Raw genomic sequence first — 24,295 nt, forward strand, 5'->3', positions numbered from 1 at the left:
GACAGGTCAAACAAACTCAGGACTTTCACCCAGGAGATCACTATTTGTGTTCTGTGTGAAACCAGATGTTCAAATGTACATACATACATTGAGTATGTCATAAAGAAACAATTATGTAACACATGTACTTATCTTAACCCAAACCATCATCTTTTCCTAAACCTTACTAAGTAGTTCTGTCTCACGTTAACCACCTGTAAAAACCTGCCACAGTGATCCACGTTAAATAGAGCATACATAGATGACACGTTTAGTTGTATAGCACCATTCATACACAAGGCAACTAAAAGTGCTTTACAAAGGCAGAGGAATACATTCACTGCAAAGACTTTAAAATAAGTATAGACTAAAAACAGCAAAAGTGCAAATTAAAAACAAAAAAATAAGCAGGACAAATAGATGTGCTATCTTTTAAATGTATGAGAAAGCTGCAGTAAACTGATGATTTCAGCCCTGATTTAAATGAGCTGATATTTTGTGTACATCTCAGGTGTTCAGACGAATGCAGCTTTACCCTGCTTGGTCCTGATCCTGAACCCTGAGTAAACCTGTCCCACATGACCTGAGGGGTCTGGATGCTTCATAGCGAACAAGTAACTCTGAGATGTATTTAGGTCCAAAGTCCATTCAGTGCCTTGTAGACCAGTACCAGGATTTTAAAACCAAGGCAGCAATAAAGGCAGCATTACAATAATCTAACCCACTGAAAATAAAGACATGAAAACGTTTTTACGGGTCTTTTGACAGAAATCCCTTTATTCTTGCTATGTTTTAAGGTAGTAAAAGGCTGATTCAATCAGATATGTGGCTGTTGAAATTCAAGTCTGAGTTCATAACTATACAAAGAGTTTGTAGTGTTGACAAAATGGAACTCGTGTTTTCATTTGGTACACACACCACATTTTCAAATGACACACACACACACCATTCATTGAGTACCCACTACCAGGCGTTTACATCACACTGAAGTGCAACATTGAACACACAATCATAGAAATGGAACACACCATATGAATGACGGGGACTCTGGAGAATGAGGCCTACTTTTTCATAGTTAAACATAAAACAGCTCACAAATATGCAGCAAAGAAAGTTTTATTTTGGTAAACACAGCGAATAGTAGAGTTCTGTACCCCCCCTTCACAAATATGAATTAGGCATCCTTTTGTTAGGCTCTACCTCCTTCCTCCTCCTCCTCCTCTCACTCTTACCCCTCTCCTTCTCTGGTTGTCTCTCTTCAAAGGTTCAACACACTTTAATGCTGCAGTCATGATTACAAACGACCCAACAGACCTGAATGTTTAGAGATGTGTGTATTTGTGTGTTGAAGGTTGATGCTTTGAGATTTTATTGAGAAGTGTGTGCAACAACTGAACATTGTGTGTAGACTGTTCTGACAACAAGGTGATGTGTAACTGACATCAGAGTGTAAAGAAGAAAGGTCAGAGTCTAATGCAGATAAGGGAGTGTGAAGTAGTGCCAAATTGGGTTGGGTGATTGGTACATGCAGGGAAGGTTGTGCAAATTGTGGGAAATTTTAGCAAAATTGTGAAAAACTGTAAAAAAAAAAAAAAAGGTCGTCTGGTCACCTCTGCCTCACCTTTGCTAATACAACTAGGGAGGGTCATTTTAACACAACATGATCAGAAAAGGAAACATCAGTCACCACGACATCAGAAATGTTTAGACCTTTGGAAATAATTCGATTTAATATGTGGCCCTTGTTGTGTGTTGGATCAGCTGCATGCTGAGAAAGTCCAACATTGTCCAGCATGTTCAAGAGTTATTTTGCATTTCAGACGATCAACATAAATATTAAAATCACCCACTAAAAAACACAGTCAAAATTAATTACAGACAATAAACAGTAAGTTAGCAAACTCATTTAAAAATGTGCATTATATTCGGGGTTCTGTAGATGGTTAATATTGCTCGGCAAGAGGATCTCGTCTGTACAACATATTCAAAAGAGTCAAAAATATCCATAAGACATTTTCTTGCATTGGAAAGTGCCGCTATGACGACCCCACTTGACCTTTCTTGTGCGTTCTAGTTTCTATTATCCTGCTCCAACCAGGTTTCACTTAAAATCATAAAATCAAGGTTGTGCTTCATAATAAAATCATTGAAATGATTCACCTGCTGAATACCTGACATTTATGAGCACTAAATGTAATGTATTAAAAGCTTTATCTTTCCAACTGTGGACTGACTGCTGCTGACGTGGAATAGAGCTGTCAATTTTCCTCTATTATACTATTCAAATTTCATTCCATATTTTTTTCAATATTCAAATTATATTTGAATATTTAATGCTCAAATTCAGCCTCATTAATATTAACTACACTACACAGGTGTATAAGTTGCCAATGCCATTATCAGCAATGTGGTTGTTTTACTTCCTGTCCACTAGAGGGCATTCCAAAAACATTAGCAATAAATATGTTGAATTACTAACAGCTGGTAGCTTTCTACAGAAGTAATAATTAAGAAAGTAAAACAACCACATTGCCGTTCTCCTGGGGACGCTGTGTCCCCGTTGCCATGGCTACGCCCTCCTCGTCTCTCCGTCGGCTCTACTTTCACTTTCTCACGTACATCCTGCTGTCGGTCTCGTTCCAGATGAATCAGCCGGAGACGTTGGTCGATCTAGCTAGCAGTAAGCAACATGAATGCATCTTTATTTCAGCATTCGAATAGTACTGATTATATTACTATTCGAATTATATTCGATTAACGAAGTTCATTCCAACAGCCCAAACGTGGAATGCATGTTCAATTTGACATTAGCCTGTTTCTAAGCACGGTCGACATTCTTTATCTATCACACCCATCATGACATGAACTGAGGAAGCTTCTGGCACACTGGGCTGAGGAATAAGGGGAGAACACGTTGGTTGGGGGGGGGTATACGTGTGCGTTGCATTCACAGCATCACTATAAAGGCTTCTTCAATCAACATAGCTTCTCCCTCAAATAACCTCGCATTGATTTTGTAATTTCAATGTTTCTCCCCTTGGTTGCAAACGTAAGAGATTAAGTGATTTATCACATTTGTATCTGTAAAGCCAGCCACCATGGCCAGTGCTGTTAATGAAATGTGGGGTTTCTTTTTCAACAACCAATTACGTTCTCTTGGGCCAGCACATTTGTATGGAATGCAAGGCTGAACAGAATTATCTGTCAGGGCTGAACACACACACACACACAAAGACTCAATATACTCGAAACACAAATATGCACATGTGCAAACCGAGAGCACCGCCATTTAACATTCAGAAGACTCTAAATGCCAAGGTTACCACGTCGATACACAATTGATTGTGTACGCTGTGGTTGTGAGTGTGGTCTCAGATAGGCCAGCTCTACCTGATGCAAAGAATGACATCTTACATAGTTCGCAAACTTGGACCAATCACAGATCAGTGGCTGAGCTGGGGGAGGCAGGAGGAGGGACTGAAGAGGAGGTGCAAGTTTATAGCTGCTTCTTGGAGTGTCAGTGCTCGCCATGTGACTCGATTTGACAAGTGACCCTTTGCTAGGTCCCGCCCCTGGAACACTGGCCAATAATCGCTTAGCATCAGCCAGCTCTGACCAGGGTCGACTTTCTGGCGCTGCTCCACAGACTCTCATGTTGTCATCTCAGATTGTCTTCATGTTTAGGCTGGTTTTGTTGATTTGGAGCTTGTCAAGTTTGTAAAATGTGTGGAGAAAATAGCGACGTTAGCACAGCGTCAACTAGCGTAGCAAATCGATGCCAAGTTATCTACCATAGGTATACTCGATGTCTACACATGCTGCTTTTCCTTTTCAATGATAAACCGTGAATGAAACCGAGCAGGACCAGTGTTGTTCGTTCATTTCATGTTCTCTGTCTTGATCACCAGGTGACGTGGTGGTTCACTTTTACACTTTAGCTTCTATCATTCTCTTTTTAACCCGTTTTCATGCTGAACCGCGTTGACATTTCCTTCAAACTCATCGTGTAGATGCTTCTGTCTGCTCCCCTCTCAAATGTCTTTTTTAACCAAAGGGTAGATTATATCTCTTTATGGAGTGCAGTTAGTGACAGTGTGGGCTCCATGGTGACTGCTTGACAGAGTATCACTGGTGGGCGGGGCTTAGCAAAGGTTGATTTTCAACACAGGAAGTCTCATACAGTTGCTGTAACTGCTTTAACTCAGTCTCTTGCCACAGTTAAGTTTAGTTCCGACCATCATTAGCAATCACCATCCTTCATTGCTCAGTCATTCCTTCTTCCATTGTTTTTACATTCTGGTTGCTGTTACTTTTGTTTTTTATTCATTCTTCAAATTCATCATTCCCTTTTTTTTGTTTGGTTGTGTTCTTCCATAGGTTCTCCAATGCCCTCCCCCTCTTGTCCACCATCTGTCATTGACCAATCACATCCACAATCAGCCAGTCCACATGGCAACCTGTTGTTAGGCGACGTGGCTGAACCAGACTCTGAGGAAGAGGAGGAGGAGGTGGAAGATGAAGAGGAGTATGCGGCCAGATTGTACTTACCTGTAACACATGGTAACGGGACTTTACTTCGCTTCATTTGCAACCTTCTTACAGGCTACTACATTTCTTCTAGGAATATGAAATAGAATTTCACTGATTTGGTTATTATTATATTATATTCCCTTGAAAAAAAGAAAAATCTGCTATGTAACATTGAACTATATCTTTTATTGTCAACATGAATTAGGAGTTTTAGCTTTCAACATTTTTATACCCAAAATAATAGGTTTGTCAGCAAAACCCACATTGTCAAATCCTCATCAGTTCTATAAAATATTATGAATATAATTATCCATGTTTTTTGGATCTTCTTCTGGACTCCCTCGCTCCCTCTGGGGAACTTTTACTTCCCAATTTAAACATCCAGCTGCTGCAGGAGATGCTTGGCAGAATGTATATTCTCATGCTCTGAAAATTCATACTTGCTCATATTTTGCAATATTTCTTATCAAGCAGGCAGTTAGTCAAATGCGTATTTGATATTGTTGTATGGCATGCAATCATTTAGGTGAATAGAATTCAAGCTGACTTCCCCTCCATCAGTTCCTTTGTGACAGTTCTCTGCGGCATATTAGAGCTGGAGCTGTTTTCATGTTGCTTGCTTATGATAAATGTTAAGATGACTTGGCAGGCCGTGCCGTATGGAATCTTGAACTGCTGATGACTTCCAGTGTGCTGTCGATGGTTGTCCTCATGAGATCAGTCATTCTTGGTGGGAATCAGACCACAAGCCTCAAAAGCCATCCATTAAATGTTTGCTTTCCAACCTTCCCTTCCTTTCTTGTTTGTGTCTTATCACACAGAGCCCTTACGTTGTTTGTATGCAGCTGGTATTAGCTCAGCGAAGACCACTTGAGTTTGAGATTCCCAGAGAAGGTCAGCTATCTGTGAATTCACATGGCTAAATATGATTGTGACTGTTTGATTTTCAGTGCAGAACACTTTGAAAGTGGGTCTGGAAAAACTTATGTGAGGCATTTAGAAAGCAGAACATTTATAAAGCAAAACAGCTGTAAAAAAAGTGGCATATTTTGGCTGCAGGAGCCATAATCAGGATCCATTACAAGCTTACTTCTCCAACCTGACATTGTTTTATGACTCTTAGTTCTACTATTTCATCCACCTAGTATGGTTATGAATCCGACTCATTGCATAGTGCGTTGAATTAAATCAGCAGGGTTTTTTTCTGAACTGCAAAGGCCAAAGACCATGTTGGCCATTTGAATAATGTCTTTGATTAATATACCAGAACCAGACACAAGAGTATGGATTTAAATACAAGCCCAAAACGCTGAAGACATTTTAGGTTACCAAAAAGATTACAAATAACGTTCATGAAGTAAAAACACATGGTGGAAGTTCTAAGATGAAACAACAACTCCCCTCCTCAGTCATGCCCAAAAGCATATGCTTCATCATAATTTACTAAATGAACATCATGATGGATTGAAGAAGACTTGAAACTAGAGATTAAGACCATAAAGTCATGTTTACAATGTTTACTAGATAATTAATAAGTTGCCCCCTGGTGGCCTGCAGAGAGACTGCAGCTTTAAGGCACTTCAGCTATGGCTTCACTTTTCTGAACCGGAGGTTGCCACCTGGTTTGAAACTGCTCTTTGTCTGTTGGGGCCTCTGCTTCTCGTGGGTCTTGATATTCTAAACTCCTTGTTTTTGGAGTTTGTGTTTTAGTGGATGGAGATCAGAGTTGGGTTGCAGAATGATGTTAAGTAGTCTACCTTGTGGGAAGATTCCTATAGACTGTAGTAATCCTACAGAAAGTATTGAAGCCATTACTCAGTTGAAATTTCTGCTCGATCAATATTTTGATTTGATAAGTGGAGCTCATTAAAACTCAGTTAAGTCAAATCAGGGCAATTGTTTTGGTCAGAAACTCCCCCCCCCCCCCCCCCCCCCACACACACACACACACACACACACACAGGTTAAAGGCAGCTCCCATGTTGATCACAGTCCAACCAGAAGAGATAGATTCATCAGGTCAGCTCTCAAATGGAAGGCAACAAAAGTTGAAGTTTAAATCAGAGTGCTGATCTGAGACCTGTTGGGCTGTGTTGGTTGATGAGCACCAGATGCAGAGTCATGTTGGCTGGCCAACGACCCTAGATCAGTCTTCTTATAGTCGGGAGTTTGATAGGAAACAGACTTTGATGGTTTGAAGAAAGGAACTAAGACGACCACAATTAGAGTCAGACTACACCAGGAGAGGCCGGATGAAAGGGAGGCATAAGGAGGGAGGGATTCTGAAGGGTGAGAAACAGAGACAGCTGCGTGGAGTGATGGAAATGGAGAGACAGACAGACGTCTCCTCGTATATACATCGCCCTCTAAACATAATCAGAAACAGCTCTGGAGCAGGCTCTTGAAATGGCTAAAAGGTTGTGCATATGTGGGTGTTTGTGGATATGTGTGTGGTCCTCTTTTCCCAAAGCAGTCCCAGCCTGACCTAACCAGCCAATGTTCAGCCAAACATCTAAAATATCACTCTCACCACTTCCTGCACTCTTTAGACATGCTTTTTTCTTTATTCGCTCATATCACTCTGCATCCTTCCCTCAAGTTCTCTTCGCTTTGCACCAGTGATTTTGTGGGAAGTCGAGCACTGAAGCAAAGAAAACGAGAGGCCCCGAGCGTATACTTTTTTTGCACATGTAGACGTATATACACCAATGCAGAAACCAATGGGGTTTTTTCAACAACTTGTTTACAGGACGATGTCGCTGAATAGAGTGTGAGAATGAAAGAGAGAATTCAGGCTTTTCTTTTCCTTTCTTCCCACAGAACACATATTTTATTGGCTGTTTACTGGGACAGCCAAGTTCTGTAGGAAGCATCAGGGACAGTGGGAAATAATACTTTCTCCGTTCCATGAAGATAGTTCCTGAAAGTCGGCCTCGCTGCACCACATGGATAAAAATGGATATCTACACCTGGCCCATTCATTCAAGCTGTGGTGACAGTGATGTCCGGCTCATAGAAGACAACCCAAATAGTGCTGGGTTGTTAAATAGTGTTTTAAGAAACGTTGTTTGACTCCAGGAGCCGACTCCAACAAGAAGAAATGGTGTTTGGGTTTGGATGTCAACAATGAGCAGGATTTCCTCGTGTCGTCTGCCTGCTCAGACCTGATCAGTGACTGGGCATCTGGTGTCACAATGACGATGCCCTGGTGTCACCATGACGATGCCCTGGTGTCACAGGACGATGCCCTGGTGTCACTATGACGATGCCCTGGTGTCACCGGGACGATGCCCTGGTGTCACCATGACGATGCCCTGGTGTCACTATGACGATGCCCTGGTGTCACTATGACGATGCCCTGGTGTCACCATGACAATGTCTTTTGCGTCATATTATTAGTTCACCAGGCAGCTGTGCAGTGTTTACTGGAGGAGGAATCACGCTTTACACCACAATAGAAATAATATAGCAAGGTGTCATTATTATCAATAGTCACAAAAACAATAATTGTTTTATTAAAATTCATTGCATTTATTAAAAATCAAACATAATGTCACATATTATATCACATAATGAACTTGAACTATGTTTTGATGAACTCATAATCGCAAGGATATGGAGTTGTAATACTGTAACAAAATTACAGTACAATATGAGAGACAATTAAAAAACAAGGAGATCCCTCACTCATGCACAAGGATCTGTTGATACACATAATGATAACAATGACCAGTTTATTTTTTGTGTTAAAAATACACCTTTTGTCAATAAATAGCTATAGGCTACTTCTAACATTAACCAATAAAGATATAGACAAACATACAGTACTTCATGGAGACAAGTGATATAAGAAGTGGATGTCTGGATGGAAGTTTGAGATCTTTCTCCCTCTGTCTCTTTGAAGTAGTAACATTGTGGGCACATAATTTAGAAATAGAAATATTTCAACTGGTCCAAACAACAAGTTCGCTGCTGTATTTATGCCTAAATTATGTTATTTTAAGTGTTGATGGAGCAGCTACAGTGCTAGCATAGCCTAGCTCCAATTTATCCAAACGCCATTCAGAAAACAAGCAATGTAAAAGTGATATGATCATCGTGTGGACAGACCCAACAAACCATGACTTCAGACTTTTTGCAAATTGTCGTCATTAGTCCGTTACTTCGGCATCGTTTTTATCCGTTTATGGTTTTTAAATCACAACCAAATAGTTTGTTTTGCCGACATATGTCTTGTTATTTACAGTAAATACAGCTTAATTAAATCCACTGAGCACCTCTGGATGATGTCATGAACCCAAACTGGACGCCGTTTGGTTCCCTGGTGTATCTGGGACTTTACAACATGTAAAAAGCAGCAATAGTGCTGATTTCAGCCACGATGGAAGAAACATTGTCGCTGTCTACATGGAGGGAAGCCCGGCCTCCATTCTGGCGCGTCCAGCCCGGGTGGCTTGAATAAACACAAATGATCCGTCAAATAAATACAACTGATCCTGCGGATTACCTGATTACTGGAGAGGCCGAAAGTCCTTCCAGTGAGTATATGAAGCGTACAAAGTGATTCTAGACAATCACGGCTGCATCATATGCATCTGTTGAGCAGTTTTTTTGTTGCATATTTAAAGGGTTGCATTAGTCATCTGATGGTGTGTATTTAACAGTGTTTAATTACCATTCGATCCTGGGAACATGAAAGTAACAACACTGCATAAAAACGTACACGTACACCTGTACAGTATTTCTGAAATAACTTCAGTGTAATTTCCAGAAAAGCTCTTCAATGCTGGGAACAGCATGTTTGTGGCGTTTAGAGGTCTGAGTGGCACTCAGCCAACCGTCTCAACACTGTCGACTTGGTGGTCTGAGCATTATTGGTTTATTTGGTCGTCAGCAGTTTATTTGGTGTAATGGCGTAACAGTAGCTTGAGCCATTTATGCCACTATGAGTAAATACACCATTGCTTTACTCTAGCTATTGGAAATAGTGGCTACTTTGAATATTTTCCTCAACTACAGAAGGACACAGAAACATAGGTGTTTCACATTAAAAGCCTTCCAGAGGCTCAAAGGACACGATCTCATTCCTGTCCTGTCGGCCACAATGGAAAAGGGAGGAAGTAAAATAACAACAATCGAGAAAAACTGGCAAACTAGTTTTTGAGTAAAGTAATTGAAAATAATTACTGGATGAAAACAGTATTCATGTTTAAAAGAGAAATTGGGAACAGCAGATTGTTGATCAACACATGACTTGTAGAAATGTAATTTGTGCTAAATTCACCATGAGAGCTTTGTTTGAATAATAATACGTTTGTTGTTGGTTGCACACAGTGGATGCTAGTTAATTTATCAATAAATGAAGAAATCATTTTTGTTTTTGAAAGTAAAGCTACATATGTCTTTTATCAGGCCTGAACATGACAAAGTAAAAGTCAACTTATTCCCTTTAAATATGCATATCATTCGCAGTTCATGGTTAAAAAGTCATTCAAATGATGAACTGATTTATTCATTTATTTATCCAGCGTAGCCTTTATGTCTGAGCTGGTTGTGATTGGGTTTCATGATAACCACCAACTGCAGCTTTGACGTATTTGTATTTACCACAAGCACTGAGAACATGTGCTTTAATCTCGGTGACCTGACAGTAAAAGACAGACATGCAGATGACGGTGTTTGAATTGAACAGACTTTAAGAGCATTATAAGACAGCATCACGTCTCCCTGTGGAGGTCTCCATGAAGCTGACAGCAGATAGTCTGAGCAGAGATGTGTATCCTCCTCTCTGTCATTCACACAGCATTCGTTGTCTTTGTTAAAGAGCAGGCTTTTTTTTCCTCACGGTGGGACACGGGCACTGTGTTATATTATTTATTATATTATTCACACAGCTGCCTTGGGCTAAAACTTCCTCTCTCATTCTCCCTGTATGCAAATGCACCGCTGTGTTGGTCGAGTGCAGAAACATTCCAAGATGGAAGTTGGAAAGAACAGGATTTCTATTCTGATTTACTCTTTCTTCATAATCAACATTTAGCTCTGTACTGTAGCTGCATATGCAGCCATATGATGTGTGTTAACCAGCACTGTAGTACTAAAGATCTCTTTTGCTTTTTCTGTTCAAACTATGTTTTTGAACATTTTGAACATTGCACGATTCCTACAAACTTGTAGGAACCGTGCAATCATGTATCTTCCATATCCAGCCACCAGTGAGTGAGTGCAGCAGCATGCTGGGCCACCATACTGCACCGTGGTGGAACATGGGTCCAGCTGGGACAGCTGAAAGCGGGGGCTTCTGGCCCCACTAAGCCGTCTTGCTGGACCCACAGCAGGGCGACGGCAGACTCATGCAGGGGCAGCAGTTTACAGTCAGCTTCTAGTGACGCGTTACACACTCGGTTGGTTCAGCCTGCAGTGATTGTTTTTAAGAAAATGTAGTGGGATGCTGTTTTATACAATCAAGAGAGTAGACTCAAGTATCTAACTTCTGTAGCAGAGATGATAATTGCATTTATACAGCAAGATTCATAAAAATGTAATACATCAGAAATAACTTGATTAAAACCATGAGGCCATTGGCTGGTTTTCCTTTGAGTCACCATCCACTGGATCTGATCCAAATGTCAGATTCACATTTTCTCTACATAAACAATGTCATATTGATTAGTTCTATGAGTTATATATGCGTTATCATTAATACAGTCAGTACTCAGAATGAAATGCACCAGATCTCGTTTCCAATAAAAAGGCTGTATCAGCTCTGTTAACTGTGTTAACACAGCATTTGTGTTTGGGCAAGTGAACAAAGACAGCGTAATAGCGTGCCACTCCTCCTCTATCCGAGTGAGAAGACGCCAAACTCCCTCCACCGCCCAGCCTTCAGATGCCTCAGAGACGCCAAGGCTATCAGCTCCAAGCGGAAAAAGCAACATAAAACAGACAAGTTTCTTTGCAACCGGGGGGGTGACGCCTGGGCTTATTGATGGCGCCTATATTGAAAGCAAAAGGGAGGTCAGAACGAGGCGGAGAGGGAAACACGAATAACACTTAGTGCTTTTTACTTTGGGACCAAGTGGGCAATTCTCCTCAACACCAGAACTAATCAATGAACCATTGAATGTAAGAGAGGAAAGAGAGAGAGGGAGGGAGAGAGAGAAAAACATATTTCTCCTTAACACCAGCCCTGATCAATGATGGTGATGAGAGGAATGGATGGAGAGACGGAAGGTAGAAAGGGCCCTTCTTGACATGAGAACGAATCAATGGACAGAGGCAGAGAGCGGGGTCAAACTGCAGAAAAATGAAAGAAAACTGGAAGAGAAGAAAGTCAATCATTGATCAGGCTAATGAACCCCAGGCTGGTGGCTGGTATTTAAGCCTCACCCACAAACACACACACACACACACACACACACACAGACACACACACACACACAGACACACACACACACACACACACACACACACACACACACACACACACACACACACACACAGCTCACGTCTGATGCTGATTGCAGAATGGAGTCACTTAAGTAAATCAAAATGTTGTAGCAGACTCCATACAAGGAGACAGAGAGACGGAGAAAGAGGCAGACAAAGAGATAGAGTGGTCGGGTGTGTGTGTGTGTGTGTGTGTGTGTGTGTGTGTGTGTGTGTGTGTGTGTGTGTGTGTGTGCGTATATGTGTGTGACAGCCAGTGCACTGTCAATGAGACACAGCTGGAAGAATATTTTTTAAATTATATATTACAAACCTTTTATTTGGTTTAAATGTAACCCAGTTTATTTTTCTGGATGAGTGAAAGTTCTTGATGTTGCTGTTTGTCCTCCACTGTTTTTCAGCTAAAAAACTGTAACACTGTAACACGTGATTAACATGAAACAGTTGAAAGTTAATGAACACGTGGTTAACATGAAACAGTTACAAGTTAACGTAACACGTGGTTAACATCGTGAAACAGTTACAAGTTAACGTAACACGTGGTTAACATCGTGAAACAGTTACAAGTTAACGTAACACGTGGTTAACATGAAACAGTTACAAGTAAACCTAACGCGTGGTTAACATGAAACAGTTACAAGTAAACCTAACGCGTGGTTAACATCGTGAAACAGTTACAAGTTAACGTAACACGTGGTTAACATGAAACAGTTACAAGTTAACGTAACACGTGGTTAACATGAAACAGTTACAAGTAAACCTAACGCGTGGTTAACATCGTGAAACAGTTACAAGTTAACGTAACACGTGGTTAACATCGTGAAACAGTTACAAGTTAACGTAACACGTGGTTAACATGAAACAGTTACAAGTAAACCTAACGCGTGGTTAACATTGTGAAACAGTTACAAGTAAACCTAACGCGTGGTTAACATCGTGAAACAGTTACAAGTTAACGTAACACGTTAACATCGTGAAACAGTTACAAGTTAACGTAACACGTGGTTAACATCGTGAAACAGTTACAAGTTAACGTAACACGTGGTTAACATCTTGAAACAGTTACAAGTTAACGTAACGCGTGGTTAACATCGTGAAACAGTTACAAGTAAACCTAACGCGTGGTTAACATCGTGAAACAGTTACAAGTTAACGTAACACGTGGTTAACATGAAACAGTTACAAGTTAACGTAACACGTGGTTAACATGAAACAGTTACAAGTTAACGTAACACGTGGTTAACATCGTGAAACAGTTACAAGTTAACGTAACACGTGGTTAACATCGTGAAACAGTTACAAGTTAACGTAACACGTGGTTAACATCGTGAAACAGTTACAAGTTAACGTAACACGTGGTTAACATGAAACAGTTACAAGTTAACGTAACACGTGGTTAACATGAAACAGTTACAAGTTAACGTAACACGTGGGTAACATTATGAAACTGTTGCAGAATAACATTGTAACATATGGTTATAATCATGCTCCATTCCATATTTTTGGCATTTAGCCTTTAGAAAAACAACTTTTCATTATTTCCTCTGGGCAGCAACCTCCTGTATCAGTCCAGCAGAAAACTAACAGCACCATAAATTACATTTCTCTAACCACAATAACAAAACATATTTCTCTTTTTTGCGTGACATTCAAACTGACATTCGAAGCTTCATTCCTAAACCTTAATCGAGGCAATGCATTAACAGTAGTTTTAAATAAATGTGGATGATTATGAGTCACATTTAGTTCAAGGGTGTGTGTTTACATGGAGAGTTTGCCGGGCCTTCATCACTGTTCACATGGTCTGAAGCACAAATGTAGGTAAGAAAAGGTTGATTAAGCCCAGCTTCACACATACATAAAACACACGTAAACCCGACTTATTTAAGCACAGATTTGTGAACGAGGCCTGGTGGCCCTCTTGGTAAGATCCCTCTTTTTAACGTAGCTCTTACATTCTGTAATGCAACTCTTGATGTGTTTTCCAGATCCAGCACTTTTCTACATCATACCCATACACAAATATCTCACTCCGGGGTAACGTTGGCTTCGCTTCCGCTGGGTGGATTAGTGGGTTACAACTATAGAGTCCCCCTGAGGACACCAATTTACATCTGCTGACTAAGCAGAGAGCTTCCACTTGTATACACTCACATTGGTCAAGCATAAAGCAGGTTTGAGTTGTGACCTTAACACTGCATTTGCCAGTTAGAAATGTAATATCTGAGCCAGGATAAAAATGAACCATGGCCAATGTATAATGATGTTATTTTCACATCTTTTAAATGTGTTTGTTCTTGACGTGACGCAGAGGAGTGGATTTCAGCACTAGCCTGCCAGTTATCCTGCACACCGACCTTCATTCTCTGTTCCCAGGGTCCATGTGCAGAAACACTCGCTCACTGCTGTGAATACAAGAGGTCAAAACAATCCTCGCTCACTTGTAATGGAAGCTGAGCAACTGCAAACAGGTTTATCTTGGTAGTCACGTGGATACGATTCACCTGAACATTACAATATATGTAGGCCTATGTTCAAATTCCAGCAAGCAAATCTAATCATCGGTTGTTTTAAGCAGTTTGAAGATGTAATGGATTTTTTTGGTGAGGACATGGTCCCAACAGGGGAAACAAACTTTAATTTGAATGGGTCCCACATCCTCTCCTCAAGCATCACCCTCACGATTAACATCTGTTTTAGCCCTTCGGCTGGTAAAACTAACAATAGCAAAAGTGTCAGTATGTGTGTTCCATCCAGCAATCATTATACAGTGAACCTTGTAGCCTCAAGGGGCTTGGCACTTGTACTGTGGTTATTATTGAGTTTCAATTGTGTTTCAATAATATGCTTCAGCCGATACGCAACCCAATAAAGAACATTTCATTTTGAGAGCGAGCAAAAGGGATGATAAAATGGAAAAGTGAAAACAAAGAGCGGGACATTCGTTTAAATCCTGGTGGCTGTGAGGAAAGTAAAAAGGGTAGAAAACAGATGAAAGAGTAAAATAGAAAAAGCAAAGGAAGACCCAGTGGCTTAGAGGAACACAGTCTTCCATATTAACGACTTGGCCAGAGCTAGAGAGTAAAGGAAGGGATGGAGAGAGAGAGAGAGAGAGAGAGAGAGGGCACCGAGGGCTGACTTGGCAGGAGAAAATGAATGAGAGAATCTGGGCGAGAGACACAGAGAGGAAAGGGAGGGTGGATGAGGGGTCAGTGTGCTGGTGCTACAATAAGGAGGGAGAAGTGTGGAGGACTGATGAGAGGCTCTGAGAAGGCTGCAGCTGCCGATACTAAATAACTGAGTGGAAGAGATGGTGGCAAAGTAAGAGAGGGGGGTCAGATGGAGGGAGGGTGTGAAGGGAGAGAAAGAATAGATGGGAATGAAGAAAAAGAGTTTGTCCACGTCAGTTTAGGGAAAGGCAAAGAACAGATACTTCCTTCATCTCATGCTTAATCCCTCCACTTTCCCCTTTTCATTAATATCATTTCTTATTAGCATCCCCATCGTTAGTGAGCCCCTCCCTTTTCTTTGCTCTTCTATTCTCAACTAAAGGAGCTATCTGATGGGATTCAAGTCAACCAATATATTTTCATTTAGAAAAGTCTGAGTGTTGGATTTCATTCTACTGAAGCATTATGTATGACGAAGATTTATCGTAATGGCACTTTAATGCCGTCTATCCCAAGGGAGCCTGTTTTGGACATATTGTCACCTAATCTCAGTAGATAATCAGATGTATCCATCAAGGTATTGGCCTCATTCATTCCCTCGCCGTCTCCACATGATGAGAATGACAGACAGACGAGACTAATTGCTATACAAAGAGATAATCCTCGTGTTCTGCTTTTTGGGTTTGAGCCTCGTGTTTCATTCGATATGGATGCTGTTCTGCTGCAAACAAAAGAAACAGTGAGATAGAACTGTATTACCCATAAAGCATTGGTTTGTTTCTCAGTGTGAGGAAGACATGATGAAGAAGTCCAGCTGCTGTTGGTCCAGTGGTCGTTGGAGGAATTCCCTCACACTGCTATAGGAGTACTACTGAGTGTCATTCTAGAAGGGTGACCTCTGTGACCTTCGTTTGCTGTGTGATTAGTCATTATTGACATTTGACTCAGTTTGTTGAAATTGACACCAACCTAAGCAGAGCAGGTTTGTTGGTGGTTCCTGCCACACTAGAGGCGTAGCGATCCCGCTATGCATTCACAACTCCAATACAAACATCAGCGCAGGTTGAAATATAGCTCATATTTAAATGAGGAAATTGGTTGTCACATGAGGAGTGTGTCTTGAGTTCTGTTTTAAAATGCAGTATTTTGTCATTTTGTGAGATCCACCAATCCAGTCTCCAGAGCACTGGTTTCTGGTTTCTGCGATGATGCGATTTCACTTGCCTTTCTTGTCATTATTCCTTATACTGAGTGTTTGCGAGGAGGTCACGCCTCACAATATCCCTCATTGAACTCCAACGTTCCGAGTCAGCGGTTCCCGTGTCGAACTGACGTGAGCAATAGCACCAGAAATTAATTAAGATAAATACACAATGTGGCCCCACTTTGCTTTTTAAATAAATGTAGACTACTGTGGCTCAAATAACTCTTTTAATTACATGTAGTGAAATCCCCCGTGTCCAGGAGGATGTGCTCACGTCTAAGAGGATTACTGCGATGCAAACTCTGCTGCCAAGAAGCGACTGTCAGTCTTGGCTGACCTGTTGTTGTAGAAACACTGAGGCTCGCTCACCATTTCCCTCTCACACTCGTCCATTCCCTTAGCGGCTGCGTCCCATTATGTCTTCATTTCATGCTTTCTCTTCCTACTCCTTTCACTTTGCCTTAATACCTTCACGTGTGTCACTTTTTGTTTCTTTCTCGGGGTCTTCACTTGCCCACCCCCCCTCTCTGTTTCTCCTAAAGGCGATGTGTTCTGTCACATGCACCATAACAGGAGTTACTGGGCAGAAAGAGGACCACCATTTCCTTACTGGAATATTAACTAGTCTTAATGCTAATTTCAACTCTAACTCTAATAAAAACATCCCGTTGCTAAACCTCCTACCTAAATGGACAAATGATGTTTGTTATAAAATGTTGGACCTGCTTCTGCTCTCTGTTCTAGAAAAACATCTTACATCTTAAGCAGAGATATGGAAGAGAGAGCCCTGAGAGTCAAAAAATAAAGAAAATCTGGTGATCCATCTGTCTGAACTTAATTGTTTAGTGACTTCAGAACCGAAACGTTCCTCATTTTCTTCATCCGTCAAACAAGTGCTGAAAACACTGCAGGTGCAACTTTTGCCAGAATAATTTTCAAGTTTTGGGAAAAACATCTGGCAGGTGAAATAAAAAAAAGGTGTTGTTGTAATACTCATTACACCCACAAGAGGGGCGAAATGGCTGAAGTACACCTTGACATCATGGTCTAAATTCGACTAAAAGCATTCACGTTTTCTTCCAGGTAAGTTTGAATATCTCTATGCATTGAGCCTCTTGTGACCTACTGTAAATCAGTATTACAACAGCAACATTTCCCAAATGAAACGTAACTTAAGCTTTCAGTTTTTCATCTCTTTCATAGTGAAATCATTTAATTCAAACCTTTTTTTTTTGCACCTGTTCGTCATAAACACAGGATAAAAAAACTATTTAAAACTCAATTTAGAGAACGGATCTCCTGGCCTCGCAGGGCTTCCATACCGATGCCCCACCAATTGGAATATGTTGGTAAATAACAGAATTATGACTTCAGCCTTTAATCTGGAGCAAACAACATCAGTGATTTGTCCACTCAGCCTCAGCATGAATCTCTTTTTATTACCACTCTCACACACATCGTGATCGTTCCAGCCTGGTCTGGAGAGAAATATGGGTGTTCTCGCTCGCTGCAGATGACCTGAGTGTCAGCTGGAATCCTCAGCTGAGGATCAGAGCTGGTCTCCTGGTGCTGGATCCACACGGCCCTTTCACTTAATCAATTCAGGTTTTGTAATTCATCCAGTTGACAAGGAAGGTATTGAAGGGTCTCACATCTCTCAGGGAGTTTCCCCACTGGTTCAATTCCTTGTTTTCTGCCACCGTTTCAAGGCCACATTGTGCTTCCCAGCTGCTGTTTTTATGAATAATATTACAGTTTAGTTGAAGGTACATTTAATACATAATTTATCGCTCGTGGTGGTCAAAGTGCACAGTGTAAAAAAGACAGGCAGGAATATGAAACACAAAATATATATTTAAAAAAAGACTTTTGAAGCGCAGTTAATGAACGCTGCATCAAACGCTCCTCCTGATGGGGTTGTGAGCAGCAGAGAACCTCCGGCCTGGTGCCGAGGCAGAGGCTCCCAGAGAATCAGCTTTGAAGGCCAAAACGAATCCATTGAAAGCTATTTAACATATTTTAGAGCAGCCCAACCAGGACTAATAACCGTGTACCTTCTCCTGTGTGCAGTTTTCTGAATACATGCATCATGTTCACTCTGCTTGAAACAAATAGTGTTAGTATAATATAGGGAAATTAGTCTGCCAGTTTATTTTACATTTTTAAGGCAAGATTTAGAAGCGACATTCATTAACATGAAACATTTGCCTCAGAAATCTATCCTGCACTATTGCTGCCTATATTACATTCATTCGCAACTTTTTTTTCCCAATTGAAAAGTAAGATTTGAATGGATGGTTGCACATTATTTGGTTGCTTACTCTGTGAATGAGCACTAAAACATCAACCATGGTTGGTATGGTTGACCTTGACCTGGCTGTGATGTCATACGCTGCGTGTCTGGATGGCATTCTCCCATCATCAGAACATCTCTGCAGCCCTCTGCTCCCTGTTCCTGGGTTCCTCTCTCTCCTTGCTGAGGGTCACTGAGCAGAGAGGGACGCTCTCCAACTGCATGGCCCACAAAGGCAGCCCTCGGCTGGGGATAGGGGCCTTCCTCACTCCCCTCTCCTTGCTGGGAGTCCAGAGGTGGAATGAGTTTTCACGCTTCACAAACCAGGAGTCTTAACTCTTCTTCTGACCTCTTTCACCATGTCGATGAGGCTTTTACTTTTTCCCAGGATCTATTCTCTATTTTCTTTCTTTTTCCATCTCCTTGAAATCTCATGCCTGCCCTCTGTCGTTCCCGTTGTCCCTCGTCCTACCTTTGCCTCTCGCTGTGCCCTTCTTTCAGTTCATGTTGTTCTTCACCTCGTCTAAACTCTCTTGACCATTGTTGTTGCTGCTGAAACTTTTAATTGACTTATTATATCACCTGCTGTTCTTTCTGCTGCCTCTTTTCTTCTTCTTCTTGTTCAATCTTCCATCAGCCGTGATGGAGGCTGGTACAAACCCTGACCAGAGCTTTAATTGGCCCTTCTTTCTTATATCGTTTTACCCGTTTATTTTCACCTTCAATCTTTTTGTTCCCCAATGTGGTTTTGTTTCGTGCCATGAACATTTAACAACATTTAAAATGCTTGTGGTTTATTTGATCTGAATACAATTACCTTGTCCTGTTTTCTTTATTTGTGTAAATCCAACTTGTGCTCAGTCCCGTCTCGTGAAACACCACTGCTTTCATAACAACTTCATTGTAAACCCACCCATCAGGGTTTGAATTACATAGTGGATTCCGGGGAGCCCTAGGCCCAGTCTCAATAACCCTGCTAGAGCCCTTGGGTGTACTCACATCAGGGCCATTTGATCTGTACCGTGCCTCGGCACGATTTGCTTGAGCCCAAACAGGCTTCGGCCCGATTGTCAGTTGTATATATCCTGTACGTCATCGCGTCCTAATACGACACACGCATGGCTTGATGTTGTTTTCAAGAAGTGCCGTCTCAAAGTCATCACAAGAGAGAACAACACAGAAAAAATGAATGACTGAAACTTTACTGATGAGTCGCGGCTGCACATATTTCTAGTCAACACTCGGCCTGCATCAGTGGCCGCGAGCGGATTTTGGACGGAGACACACGGCGGCATTTTTATTCTAAAAGTACCGATCCGGTTCTGCTCTGGTACCGCTCACACCACGAGTCTGAAGCCATGTTCTCCATGTTTAACCTCTGGTGCCCATTAAGGAGAGTCAGTTCCCATGAGTCTTCCTTGTGCACCACATCATGCTGTCATGCTGAGTTTACACCACATTCTGAGTTAAGGCAAAATGAAAACACTGACTGAGTTCATAAGAAATTGGGAGAAACAGAGAGAGAGAGAGCTAGCGGGAAGGTAGGTGGTGTGCAGAGCAGAGAGAGCGATGGACATATAAACCTACATACAAGGAGACGGGGAGGCGCAGTGCAGCTTCTCATCGCTCCACCTTTGACAAACAACCTCCAACCTCACAGCTCACCTTGCTGCTCCACTGAGATGGCATTTACTCCACACACTGATGCACTACACACTGATGCACTACACACTCACAGTCTGGAGTTAAATCACGCCTGAGGCTTCACACTTTGTTCCAAAACGTTTGTCCAGGCGTCCTCACAGAGCCGGTCCAGGAGGATCATCGTAGCACGGTCCTCACCATGAACGAGGCTTTGCTCTTTCTTTTTGCTCACGCTTAAATCTCCTGTCAGCTCTTCTTACAGTGTATTCCTTCACTTGACAATTCAAGTGCACAGCGAAGTCCCTCTGGGAGGTGATTAAGGGATGAGAAGGAGGGCTGGGATTTGATTGAGGCGCTGGTGTGCTGTGGTATGCCTACTACCAACGACAGGGTGCCCTCCTGCACAGCAGCCACAAGTTACCACAGTTATCATTCATAATCTCATATTTAGATCATGTTTTTTTGTAACTGACATGTAAAAGGGTGCTGATTTAGGAGGTGGAATGAGATTACTTACCTGCTGGAGTTTCATTCCAATCCCAGAAAGAAGAATACTTCCCACAAACACACCAACCGTCCGTTCAGCAAACACCAAGGCATATTTCTGATTAGGATCCATCTCAGAGTTGTTCGGATACCGGCCTCAAAGCCCGACCTGGTTCAGTTATCGGCCACTTTGCAAGTCTATGCACTGATCATGTTTATTCTTAATCAGCTCATTTAAGCTGCACGGGAACAACAACGCCACATGCCACTACCTGCTCCGTGCAAATCTCAACAGAAGGAAGCAAAGGGCTCATTTTTAATGACTTCTATTATCCATAGAGATTTTTGTCATCAGCGATTGTTTCTTTCATCAGCTGTGTCTCAAATCGATGATGTGAGTAGTTAAGGAGTGAGACATCTCGCATCTAAAATTTATGTGACTGTCAAACCAGAAAGTTCTTTGGCATTCATATATATAGGCCTTTATTTTTCTTTATTTTTCTTTTATTTTTTTTTAAATGCAGTTGGATGCCTTCGTGTGTGTGTGTGTGTGTGTGTGTGTGTGTGTGTGTTTTATTGTCCTGCAGGAATCAGGACTTGGGTGTAATAGAAAATTGTTTGCCTTATTTTCGTATTTGTAGCTCAGGAAGGATTTAACAGAAGACGAAATCCAGACGGTTTCCTTCCTGTTATTAATTATAGAAGTGGGGGAAATTATTTGAATTCCACTAATTTACATTTTGTTCTGTGGTGAATTACTCTACCAATATGGAGGGAAGAACATACTTTTGTATACTGTGTGTGTTGCCCTTGGATGTGTTTTATGTGCATAACATATTGGAGCTGCAGTAGTTTCTGTACATATGCATGTCATCAGTAACTAACTTGAGAACTGTGTTAACTTCATTGATGATGGTGGAGACCATGACCAATGGCTTCATTGATGCTAAAGGAAGAGACGTTGTTGAGAACATGGCATGAGTAGGTCTTTACAGCTTGATATAGAGCAAACTTTTATAGAGTTATCCATGAAGCAGAACACTTCTGTCTGTCAGCGGAAGATACAACAAAAAGCCATCTCTGTACTCTCATGTGCAAACTGATACTGCACACTCATCCACCCGGTCTGATGATGCTACATTGTCCAAATTTAGCTCTCCTGTCTAATGACAGCTAATCTAGCTGTTAGCAGCTGGTATGCACCATAATCCTGTTTGGCTAAAGAATGAATAGAAAAACACCTCAAAGGAACAGGTTACATTTTGCATTGCAGTTATTAAAATGTACAACAATTCATAACATTACCATGATGTGTTTAAATGTAATCTTGTAAATAAATAAATACAAATTGGTGGGACATTTGTTTGAAGGAAATTATTAAATAATTATAATTATTAAGTCTACTTATGCCACGATTGTATTTGCAAGTAAATATTTAAATGAAAACAAAATGATTCACATAATTTGAATTGCAATTTTTTTTTTTTTTTCAAACACACTGATACTGGAACTCTGTATTGACCGAAACACAGATTGGAAAAACAATGTTTTTTCATGCTGAATGATACTTGTCATGACATCTCTGGAAAACAAGGATTTAAAGTGGTGCTTTTGTGCGAAAACACAGTAGTGAAACTTTGTTGATTAAATCAACTTATTGATTAGTCAACTAAGAATGTCTCTGGTAGAGGACGGCCTCATGTGATTAATGTAACATGATGCAGTAACATATGAGGCAGTTAACTTGTGATGCTGTAACATGTAATGCAGGTAACATGTGAGGCAGGTAACTTGTGAGGCAGGTAACATGTGATGTAGTCACATGTGAGGCAGGTAACTTGTGATGTAGTCACATGTGAGGCAGGTAACATGTGAAGCAGTTAACATGTGATGCAGTAACATGTGAGGCAGGTAACATGTGAGGCAGTTAACATGTGATGTAGTCACATGTGATGCAGTCACATGTGAGGCAGGTAACATGTGAGGCAGTTAACATGTGATGTAGTCACATGTGATGCAGTAACATGTGAGGCAGGTAACATGTGAGGCAGTTAACATGTGATGTAGTCACATGTGAGGCAGGTAACTTGTGAGGCAGGTAACATGTGAGGCAGTTAACATGTGATGTAGTCACATGTGAGGCAGGTAACTTGTGAGGCAGGTAACATGTGAGGCAGTTAACATGTGATGTAGTCACATGTGAGGCAGGTAACTTGTGAGGCAGGTAACATGTGAGGCAGTTAACATGTGATGTAGTCACATGTGAGGCAGGTAACATGTGAGGCAGTTAACATGTGATGTAGTCACATGTGAGGCAGGTAACATGTGAGGCAGTTAACATGTGATGTAGTCACATGTGAGGCAGGTAACATGTGAGGCAGTTAACATGTGATGTAGTCACATGTGAGGCAGGTAACATGTGAGGCAGTTAACATGTGATGTAGTCACATGTGAGGCAGGTAACTTGTGAGGCAGGTAACATGTGAGGCAGTTAACATGTGATGTAGTCACATGTGAGGCAGGTAACATGTGAGGCAGTTAACATGTGATGTAGTCACATGTGAGGCAGGTAACATGTGAGGCAGTTAACATGTGATGTAGTCACATGTGATGCAGTCACATGTGAGGCAGGTAACATGTGAGGCAGTTAACATGTGATGTAGTCACATGTGAGGCAGGTAACTTGTGAGGCAGGTAACATGTGAGGCAGTTAACATGTGATGTAGTCACATGTGAGGCAGGTAACTTGTGAAGCAGGTAACTTGTGATGCAGTAACATGTGAGGCAGGTAACATGTAATGCAGTAACATGTGAGGCAGGTAACATGTAATGCAGTAACATGTGAGACAGGTAACATGTAATGCAGTAACATGTGAGACAGGTCCAGGAAAAAGGAAGACATGTTTACCAACCAGAAAACAACAGGGGACTTATGGTGGCAGGTAGAAAATACTTGTGTCTGTTGGGAAATAGACTGAATTTCCCAGTTGGATGTTACAGCAGCTTCCTCTGGGGAATCAGGTTTACTTTGTTTAAGTTGTTTTTAACAGTATCTCAATTATCCAGTACCTCCTCTTCTTAAAGCCTTTTTTGCGAGTATCTCTCTGGCGATTGGACATGTGGCAGAGGATGTGCACATGGCACAACACTTGGTGAGAGCAGATTTGGATGGTTAAGAACATAAGGTGCATCTGGAGTTAACTTCTTTTATTTGGTCTCTTAACAGAAAATTAAGAGAAATTAAAGAGAGTTGCTGCATGAAACTCATTGATCCTGACAGACACACACAGTGATGAGGCGTGTTGTTTTTTCCCCTGCATGCATTAAGACAGGTTTGTGTCTGTCAGCAGAGTGATACATGTTCCTGCCAAATCTCATTGAGATTTCTATCTCATCCAGAAATCCTTACTGTGTGTGTGTGTGTGTGTGTGTGTGTGTGTGTGTGTGTGTGTGTGTGTCTGTGACTTTCAGCATTTAGCCTTGAAGGTTTGCATAAGTGGAGCAATTACTAAGCCAGTAAAACAGCATATGGAGAGAAAC

At 41.3% G+C, this 24,295-nt stretch overlaps 1 protein-coding gene across 7 annotated transcripts in view; it reads left to right on the forward strand.

The window, feature by feature from the left end:
• Positions 1-24,295, forward strand: part of LOC311010747 (teneurin-3) — a 317,927-nt gene that overhangs the window by 151,000 nt on the left and 142,632 nt on the right. For 5 of the 7 annotated variants that reach the window (XM_084005346.1, XM_084005347.1, XM_084005348.1 and 2 more), the window contains one exon: positions 4,357-4,539. The exons of the other annotated variants lie outside the window; for them this stretch is intronic. In XM_084005346.1, coding sequence (XP_083861472.1) covers positions 4,357-4,539 — 183 coding nt within the window. The remainder of the gene's footprint in view (positions 1-4,356; positions 4,540-24,295) is intronic. 7 annotated transcript variants of the gene reach the window in all.

This window comes from Eutrigla gurnardus, assembly GCF_963514095.1.
Source record: "Eutrigla gurnardus genome assembly, chromosome: 3".
Classification (NCBI taxonomy): domain Eukaryota; kingdom Metazoa; phylum Chordata; class Actinopteri; order Perciformes; family Triglidae; genus Eutrigla; species Eutrigla gurnardus.